General features: G+C 40.4%; 1 protein-coding gene across 1 annotated transcript in view; it reads left to right on the forward strand.

The window, feature by feature from the left end:
• Window positions 1-1400: 1400 nt before the first annotated feature.
• The window catches only part of NAA15 (N-alpha-acetyltransferase 15, NatA auxiliary subunit), an 88625-nt gene continuing 80027 nt past the window's right edge, over window positions 1401-9998 (forward strand). The window contains exon 1 of the mRNA XM_013007110.2: window positions 1401-1692. Within this exon, the coding sequence (XP_012862564.1) occupies window positions 1639-1692 (54 nt within the window). The 5' untranslated portion in view covers window positions 1401-1638. The remainder of the gene's footprint in view (window positions 1693-9998) is intronic.

Genomic DNA, 9998 nt, shown 5'->3' on the forward strand with positions numbered 1-9998 from the left:
TCCTATTTTTAGGATCTGGGAAAAGGTAATCAGAAACCGAGGGACACAAGAACTCCTTGTCCAAAGAGTGGGATATGCAGTGATACAGTTTTAAGAAAGTCAGTTTTCAGAACCTCACCTTCTAGGATGAAGAAAGGAGGAACAGACACATGAAACACAGAGAGGAATTAGGATATGGAAAGTACACGGAGGGATTGCAGTAAATGAGCTGAAACAAAATACATATGAATGCTTGAATGAAAAGCATTCACAAAATGTGAAAAATACCACCAACAAAAAACCAAGTAGATAACCCTGGATAATATGTCAGAAAACAATAGCTTCTCATTTTTATGATTTTTTAATAAAGGTTTCTATGATTTTATAGTAAAAAAGCCAAGGGAAAAATTAACTGAAAAAAAATATTTAAATAATCAATGAAATGCCACTCTGTCAAGTAGGAAGAAAATGTTTTTAAAATGCTAAAGGCAACATATGTACAAATGTGCTTGACACAATGGATGAATGTTTGGATTGCAATAAGAGCTGTACGAGCCCCCAATAAAATGATTTTTAAAAAAGAAAAAAATTGCCACTGTGATACAAGTATCACTGTGAGTTGTTAATGAAAAGATACGTTTCTCTAGGAAGTGAGAGAAATCTCATTGAGTACCTCGTCTGATCTTGCCCAGACCAGCTGTGCCGTCTAGTATCTTTACGTAACAGCTTCACCAGCTTCTAAGATTTCAGAGTTGACCTAGGCGCTAGCTTGAGGCCAGCCAGTTCCTCAGGGAAGTCAATGTCGCTACACCCTCTACTCCTAATCGATAGAAGCAACTTCTTTAACCTTCAGAGGGTCCTTGGCAGAGCAAAAATGCACTCGGATCTGGCTACTCTACTTCTCTGGGCTCATCTTAATAAGCAGCATTCGCCAAATCACCTACACCCCAGCTAGACTCATTTAACAGTCACACTCCTCAGGCTATGGAGCCACTTTCTCTCCGTGTCTGCGAAGTCTTCTCCCTCGCCCCTCCGCGTCCGCTCTTTACACAGGCCTTACACGCGATCACAGCGGTTCCTAAACATTTTAACTAGTCCGGCTCATTCGGTGATCATACAGCTCGGATGAAACGAATGAAAGGCCAGCGTCGTAGGGAGGTTAATACACAAAGGCTATTTCCGATGGGGGCGGCAACCACCCGAGATGGCCGCTTGTCTCTTCTCTGCTGCACCGCGTGGGAACGCAAGCGCCCGCGGGACGCTCGAGGCCGCAGCGCGCGGCCGACGTGCCCACTTCCCGGCAAGCTCCAGGGCGAAGGGGCGGGGAAAAGCAGGTCACCGCGCCTGCGTGCTAGCAAGTGTGACCCGGGTGGGAAAGCCCTCCGCGGCCGCCATTTTGGTTGCCTCTGTCGGTCTGTTCAGTTACCACGTGAACCGCCGACGGAGACCCGTGGGGGGAGGCGGCGGTGGCGTTAAGTGAGGAAGGAGAAAAGACGAGGGGCAGGGGGTGTCCGGTTAGGGCGACGCGGCGATACCTAGGGCCCAGGGGCGGCGGCGGAGTAGGGTTTTCAAGGCTGAAGCAGCCAAGGCACGCCGGCGGTCGGACAAACAGACTGACCCAGCCGGGCGGTGGCGGGAGCAGCGGGAGGAGCCGGAACGATGCCGGCCGTGAGCCTCCCGCCCAAGGAGAACGCGCTCTTCAAGCGCATCTTGGTAAGTGTGGTTCCGGGCAAGCGGTGGGTACATTTGAGCCTGTGCCCGGGCCTGTCACCCCTAAGCTCGGCCGGGCGGGCACCGAGCCACCCCCGCCCGGGACCCCGCCTTCGCACCCTCTGACCAGAGCGAATGCACACACACTCGCGCCTCGTTCTTTCCCCTGGATCCCCCTTGGGCCCGCGCGCCGGGCACCGCGGGCTCGTGCTGCGGTCCGCACGCTTCCGAGGCCCGGGTTCCGGACTAGGCCCCGTCCTGCCGGCATCTGGAGGGCGGGTTTCATCTGCCCGGAGCGAAAGGGGACGGCGCCCGGCCTTGAGCTGGGAAGCGGGCTGCATGGGTTCGGGTCTCGGCCCTGGCGGGGCGAGGGCCGTGTCCCCCAGCCGGGGCCGCCCGCGGACAGAACAGGTGCGCCGGTGCAGCTGGGCTCATTCATTGCCGTAGCGCGTTTCCCTCCGCCGCGCGTCCCTCCCTCTGCCTCTCCTCCAGGGATTCACCTGTCCCCGCCTGGCCCACGGTCACTGGCCCGCCAGGGATGGGAAGAGGCAGTTCTGGGGAGACGAAGCTTTCTACACGGCGACCTTCGATAGTTGGTTGGATAATTGAGTGTGCCGTCCCCCGGCCTGTCGTGTTCCCTCCTTTCTGGAGTCCGGTAGAAGCATTTATTTCTTAAGTTTCCGAGCGGGAAACAACCGCACCCCACCACCCTCTTGGAGGTGGGGCCCATTGCTAGAGGCGGTCCAGTAGGAAGCGAAAAGTTGTAGAGACAGACTTAGACAAAAGTGGTTCGCACCGATGCATCAGAGTGAGTTTGCTTCAGAGAATGGGTACTCTCAGAACTTTTACTCCCCTGCATTTTAATAAGCCGCACAGGCCATGAGGTTGGGAGGACTGTTTACAATGTAAAGTGTGGCCTGTAACCTTGTTGCTGTAATTAATATAATGTAGCACGTTTTTGTTTGCCACTCCGTGTGTAGGTTGACCTTTCCGTGAAATGGAGACTTGAACTGTAGTTGAAACTATAGTTGCCTAATTTAAGACTTTTTAAAACTTGGAATGTGTTAGCTTTCTCATTAGAATTAATTTTGTTTGTTTGAAAAAATAGAAATACTCTTGTGTTTCCCCACAAATTAAAGAGTAATCTATAGTAAACTAATTGTGATACTAAGGGGGGTGGGGCATATGCCGGCTACTATGTAACCCGTGGCTACTTTGAAATCTTTTATTTTAATTTTTTTATGACTGATAGGGTATGCAGATCAAACTACAGTATAGTTTAACAAGGTCATTAATTTATTTGAAAAGACTAATTGATGCGTAGTACTGTTGTATTGTTTAGGATAACCTTTGGTCTTTAATCTCCTGAACTCTATCTACTTGGGAAAAAAGATAAGTTCAAAAAAGAAAAGTGTAAGGAACACTGAAATATTTTACCTAAATTTAGAAGTTGCAGTCATAATATTTCATCGCAAAGCATTTCAGCAAACATCTAAGAATAAAGATAAGTCTCCTGTTTAACTATTTCCAGGTTTTCCCTCTTTTATTGTGAATTAACTGAAGGTTTACAGAGCAGTTTTCCACTCAACAGTTTAGCCAGTTTGTTTCCTGTCATTGATTGTAGTCCCCAGTTTTACGTGTATTCATTATGTGTGTACTCTAGGCCATGTTATCATGGATCGAGTCTATTGACCACCACACTCAAGATACCCAGAAAGATAGCTCTGGCCTGTATAGATAAAAGGCCACCCCCAGCCCACTCCCTTAGCCTCTCAACTTTTGGCAACCACTGATCTCTTTGTATTCATTTTAAGAATGTCTTATAAAAGGAATTACACAGCGTGTACCTTTTTGGATTTGGCTTTTAAAATTCAGCTTAATTCCCTTGTGGTTCATCTAGGTTGTTGTGTACATGAACGTTTGTACTTTTTTTTTTCCTCCCCACCTGACCCGAACTCAAAAGTTTGTACTTTTTAATTGTTGAGTAGTATTCTCTGGTATGGATGTACCAAAGTTTGTTTAATTTGTAGGATAGCAATTTTTGGTGAAGCATCCTAAACAATGCTTTTGGTTTTGAAGAATATAAAGTCTTCAAGTTGTTAAAATTAAAATTTTTATTGTGATAAGCTATATGCAAAAGTTCTGATGAATGTGAAAATCACTTAATGAAGGAGGGTGGGTCATAAGAGCTTTAATGTTCTTTTATATTAGAAATGAAGAAAATATTATTAGCCAAAAGGATAGTTAGCATGTTTTTGTTTTTTTTAAGATCATTTTATTGGGGGCTTTTACAGCTCTCTCTTTTTTAATAATTTTATTAGGGGCTCATACAACTCTTATCACAATCCATACACACATCAATTGTGTAAAAAGTGCATTTGTACATTCATTGCCCTCATCATTCTCAAAACATTTCCTCTCCACTTAAGTCCCCGGCATTAGGTCCTCATTTTTCCCCTCCCTCCCCGCTTTCCCCTCCCTCATGAGCCCTTAATAATTTATACATTATTATTTTGTCATATCTTGCCCTATCCGATGTCTCCCTCACCCACTTTTCGGTTGTCTGTCCCCCAGGCAGGAGGTCACATATAGTTCCTTGGTTAGCATGCTTTTAAGGCTTCTGCTTTCTCAGCTTTTTTGAGTAGCTACATTCTTTTGTTTTTAAACTTTTCTCCCCAATAAACAGAAAAATTGGTCATACCGTAATGCCTTGTAATCAAGTGTTGATAGGTTAGTAACACCTGCAGCATTCTGGTTTTGAGCTGCTACTTTGTAAAGCGTACTATTCTTGTTCCTGGAAAACTTGAGTAGGAGATGAGAGTAGTTTATAATTGTAAAAATGTGAGATCGCAATTTCATAATAATGAAATAGGTTTTTTGTCTTTATTTTCAAATGGAAATTTGGATTATTCACTAGTTTGCAAAAATATCAGTTCCTGCAGTGGATCCGCCTCACTTGATATAGTCCAATATGGCATGTTGGCCTCCTTTTTCAGGTGCTACTTTTCAAAGTGTACTTTTTAGAGTCCTTTCTTCATTCTCTCACTTGTCAAGGCAGGGGAGATTGATAAGAAGGAGATGGCCTGAGATTAAGATAAATAACTTGTTCAAGCTAAGCAGCTAGTGTTTAGGGTCAGGAACCAAATTACCAAACTAACCCCTTTCCCCCCAGTGGTAGTTATACCCTATCGTACTACTATCTGCTTCTGAGAGGGCCAGAGAGAGAAGGGTGTTTTTGGTAAAAGAGTTGTAATAATTAGGTGGAACACATTATAGTTAAATAATTTCATTAGATTTACTTCCATTGAAGAGATCATGTTTCTACTATACATGGTTGGGGTGATTTAATTGTAGATGAAAGTAAGCTAGGAAATTATAAACAAGTTGGTTTCCATATGCACATGGAATGTCAGTTGATTTAAACTAAATTTCAATGACAAAATTCCTAATTTTGACAGTAACTGGAAAATGGTTTTAATAGACTTTGCCTGTACTGCTTGAAAAGACAACAAACAAAAATGGTGACAGGTTTTAAAGTTTTGAAATCACTTCTTTTGTAAATGCTTGGTAATAGAATATCCCAACCAAAATACATTTCTCCTTAAAAGTACAATTGGCCCTCTGTATCTGCGAGGAACACATCCCCGGATTTAACCACTACCAATAAAAAATATTGGCATTGGAGGGATCAGTGTTGTTAAGGCAACCCTTCAAAGACTAAGGGAGCATAAAATGCTATTTATATAGTTTGCATTTGGTATTAGAAGTGATGTAGAGATGATTCGAAGCATATAGGAGGTATGCAAACCCTGCATCATTTTTATGTAAGGGCACTGAAGAACATCTGTGTATGTTAGTATCTTAGGGGGCACTGTGACCAGTTTCCTCTGAGGATACTGAGGGATGATTATATGCTGGAAAATGAAATGTAATTTTGCTATAATGCAGACATAATACATTTTATAAAAACCATAAAGTAATTTTAAATAGTCCATAAAATTCTAGTAAGTAAAAACCCCTTTCATCAAACTAGTAAATTTACTCTATTGTAAAATTCTTATCAAATCTTTTTAGAATGAGATTTGGTATAAATGAGCAAATATGTTTTTATTTTGAATTCACAAATTAAAAATATTTTATGTTAGAGATCTGAAAGATTTGTCCAAAGAAACAGGATTCCTTTGTGTCAAGTTGAATAGGTTAAAAAATACTTGCTTGTGCCGATTATTTGGGGCACAGTATATTCAGATTTTAAGAAGTGAGTAGAAACAGTTTTCAATAGTAGTAGACAAAGCTATATTTTTAGAAAATACCAGGGTGTTTCAAAATGGAATTAAAAGATAACCAAATTTTCCCACAAACTTTTTAAAGCACCCTGTAGACAAGAACTTGGATATTTAATTCAATATTTGATTTTGTAGGTCCTGTGTTCTAAAGCCTTGCATCCCTCTGAGATCATTATTGGGCTTACACAAACTAGTTATTTGATGATATTAAGAGTAGTCATCTCGCCTCTGACTTTGAACTATGGGTTAAAGGGAGATAGGCATGGCACCCTACCTGTTTGCCTCAAATGAAAAATATTTCTCTTCAGTCTGTATTCTTATTTCCTGTGGTATTCTTGTTTCTGATAGCATACATCCACACATATCATTCTTGTTCATAAAGGCATTTTTGTACATACAAGGTTAGATCAAGTAAAGAATCACATGATCATATGCATTTGGGCCAATAAGCAACATTATGATAAATGGGGACAATATTGAAGTTATCAGATTTGTTTTATTTGGATCCACAATCAGTGCCCTTGATGAAGCAGACAAGAATTCAAACATGTTACATTGGGCAATCTGCTGCAAGAGATCTTTTTCAAGTGTTTAAAAATCAAAGATGTCACTTTGAAGACTACTGAGTGCCCGGCCCAGGCCATGGTGTGTTCAGTCGTCTCATAGGCATGCAAAAGCTGGTGCAGGACAACTGAAGAATTGATGCTTTTGAATTAGGTGCTGGCAAAGAATATTGAATACACCATAGACTATCAACAGAAAGGACAAATTGCCTTGCAAGAAGTGCTGTCAAAATGTTCTTAGAAGCAGCAATAGCGAGGCGTTGCCTCTTAGACTTTGGCCAGCTTATTAAGAGAAACCAATCCCCAGAAAAAGACACCATGATTGGTACAATAGTCAGAAGAAGAGTATGGTAGCTTCAATAACAGGTTCAAAAATGGCAAAGATTGTGTGGCTGGGCGGACAGTGTTTCATTGTGTTGTACTTTGGGTCACTTTGAGAATTCAACTGCACCCAACAACAGCATGATGTAAAGGGCTGTTTGTTCAAAATTGTGTCTCTAGATACCTGCATCCCCCTCATTTTCTTTTCGATCTCTGCTCAGATGTCCTCTAAGTGTTAGTTACTGACCTTGTATAAAATGGAGTTCCTCTTCACTCTTTTCTTCCCTGCTTTATTTTCTTCATATTACTAACACTAGCTTGACAAATAATACTTGTTTGCTTACATGTCTTCCTGAAACTAAAGGTAATTTTCATGAGGTGCCCTGATGGGACAGTGGTTAAATAAGAAATTTGGTTGCTGATCAAAAAGTCAGCAGTTTGAACCCAGCAGCTGCGCCAAGGGAGAAAGATGAGACAGTTTGATTAGCAGTCTGCTTCTGTAAAGATTTACAGCACTGCCTTAGAAACTTATGGGACAGGTCTGCTCTGCCCTATAGGGTTGGAATAGGACAGTGAGATGTTACGCTTTCATGTTTATTTTGTTGTGATGAGAATAGGAACTTTCTGACTTGTATATATTTGTTAGAATGATGTTTAATAAATATTTATCATATGAAATGAATATTAAAACTGATTGCATGTCAAGAGAGAAAAATCTATGGATTGTGTGCTTGTATTAGATATTTGGAGAAGAGGGGTGAACTGGGCTTTAAGCACTGTAGAGTCCGTTATTATCTGAGGTAATTGTAGGATATTGGGCAGAACCTGTACTGCCCAGTAAGACCTTGAAGATTCATTATCAGTGAATCATAGTATTAGTTTGTATACATGGCTTTTTAAAAAAAAATCACAAAAGCGTAATCAAAGGAAAGTTTTTGTTTTTGTTTTCCTTTTTTGGTTGTTTTAGACTCGGAGGAAAAAAATGGCATAAAGTTGTGAGATGCCTGCTCAATCAGTCTCAAGACTGTATGGGTCAGTAAAACTCTATAACTGATTCCTGACACAAAGTCGGGCTTGAGGACTACTGTTATACCAATGTGAAGCAAGAATGTAAAATGGAAAAAAGTAAACCATAGTTTCAGGTTGTGTATTTCAGGGGGAAAATACAATATAAATTCTTGAAGGTTGAGAAGGTTCACTGGTAGGAGAGAGCACTTGACTCTAAATACAGTTTGGTTACAGAGGCAATAATTCTGAGAGAACAACTGAAACAGGGATCTTAAAAGAGTGTCAGGTGCCAGTGCTGATGGTAAAAAGAATTGAAGAAGGTTTAAGAGAGTGCTGATTCTTGGTATAAATATTGGGGTGTGGAGGGAATTTTATGCTGTGGTTATATTTTTAATCTGAGGGGGTTTCCTTGAATGCCAACTGTGCATTTATAACTAAGTTGCTTTGTCCTGTATACTGTGTGAACTTGTGTTTAAGTGGTAACTTTTGAAAAATGACTTTAGTTTGTTGGATTCCCCCCACCGTTGCCTCAAGTAAGCTATGACTTAAATAATTTATTAAAATGTTAACCTAATAAAAACAATCTCTTTAGCTGTTTCAAAAAAAGAAAATTGCAATGTAGAGCTAAGTGATGTGGAAGCTAATATTTTTCTTATCTGATAAGTGTGCTTTCATTGATATTTTCTTTGGTTAGTACAAAATGAATAAAACCAGTTAAGATAATTTAAAATGTCTATATTAAAACCTGCTGGGAAACATATAATCTTGTTTGAAGCCAGTGATGCTTTTAATCTTGAATATTCCATTTGATTTTGCTTCAGAGATTATTTAAACATTCCCATGTGACATTTATAAAGAGTTGTTTTACCTGCACATACGTAAAAGGAGAAGTGAAAGTTTGCTTTCAAAAAAAGACCTTGGGGGTGTAGTTGGGGGAAGCTTTTAGAGTTGTTCATCTGCTTCCACATGTGGTTAGCTTCCAATATTAATTTTGTTTGCCTTTATGATAATGGCTTATACTTTATATGCTAGGCTTTTTTTTAATAGAGAGATCTCATTAGAGATGGAAAGATCTCCTTTGGTTATCAGGGTTTGCGTATGAATAAGAATCTTTGAGAAAGGAAGAAATTAGGTAAACTACCATAAACTGAACATCTGTTTTGAGCCAGATTTGGTGCTAGGCTTTTTTGCAGGTCAGCCAATAGAAGCCTTGCAACCCTCCTTTGAGTAAATTGAGTAAATGTTACTTTATTAAAAGTTTATTTTTATTGATTTATTTTATTGCTTTAAAGCCAGTTTTTATCCATCAAGACATCAGTTTCAAAAAGTGTTAGGCAAAATTACTCATGAAAAACTAGGGTCTGTGGGGAAAATATATTGAGAACAGCGTTCAAAACTTAGTTGTTAGATTCTGACTGATAGTGACCTTCTGGACAGGAACACTGCCTGACCCTTCATGGTCCTCAGAATTGTTAGGATTGAGCTTATTGTAAAGAATGTTAATTACTGACAGATTTATTTTAAAAGCTAGAACTTAATAAAAATGGCAGCACAGGTGGTACACATTTTCAGTGGATAGTAAATACACATTTTACCTTGATAAAGTGCTGCAATTTGCTTGTGAAAGTGAGCACTGAAAGATTACAGCTTGTGATTCCATGTGAAGTGGTTGGAGAAGCTTCTCTGGAAAGTTGTTGCACTACGTATATGGAGATGGGTGTTGCTCATAACAAACATGGTGGACTGAAGTATCTGGTAGATTTTTGAGCTATGAGCCTATGGGAGCTTATTAGTCCTCTTCAGTTGGTTTCAGTTCTATACATAAAATTGCTAAGAATGAGAATTTCAGAGCACTTCACAATGGAACCTGTACATAAATCAAGAAACAACTCCAATTTTGCCTGATGGGGGAAAGGCTTAATCCATTTTATGAGCCCTTTGGAAATCCTGGTACTGTATATATGTTTAAGGGGGATAGTTGTAATCTCTTGCTTAGGGATCACAATGTAATCGTAAGTGTTAGCTACACTTGTAGTTGCATCCCTGGTTCTGGGACAACAGCATCTGGCAGGAAAAGCAATTTCAGGAGATTTGGGGAAGAATTGTACAGTAGCTTCAGTATTCATCCCTG

This window comes from Echinops telfairi, unplaced genomic scaffold, assembly GCF_000313985.2.
Source record: "Echinops telfairi isolate 266 unplaced genomic scaffold, ASM31398v2 ScPeMD7_2186;HRSCAF=2738, whole genome shotgun sequence".
In the NCBI taxonomy this organism is placed as follows: domain Eukaryota; kingdom Metazoa; phylum Chordata; class Mammalia; order Afrosoricida; family Tenrecidae; genus Echinops; species Echinops telfairi.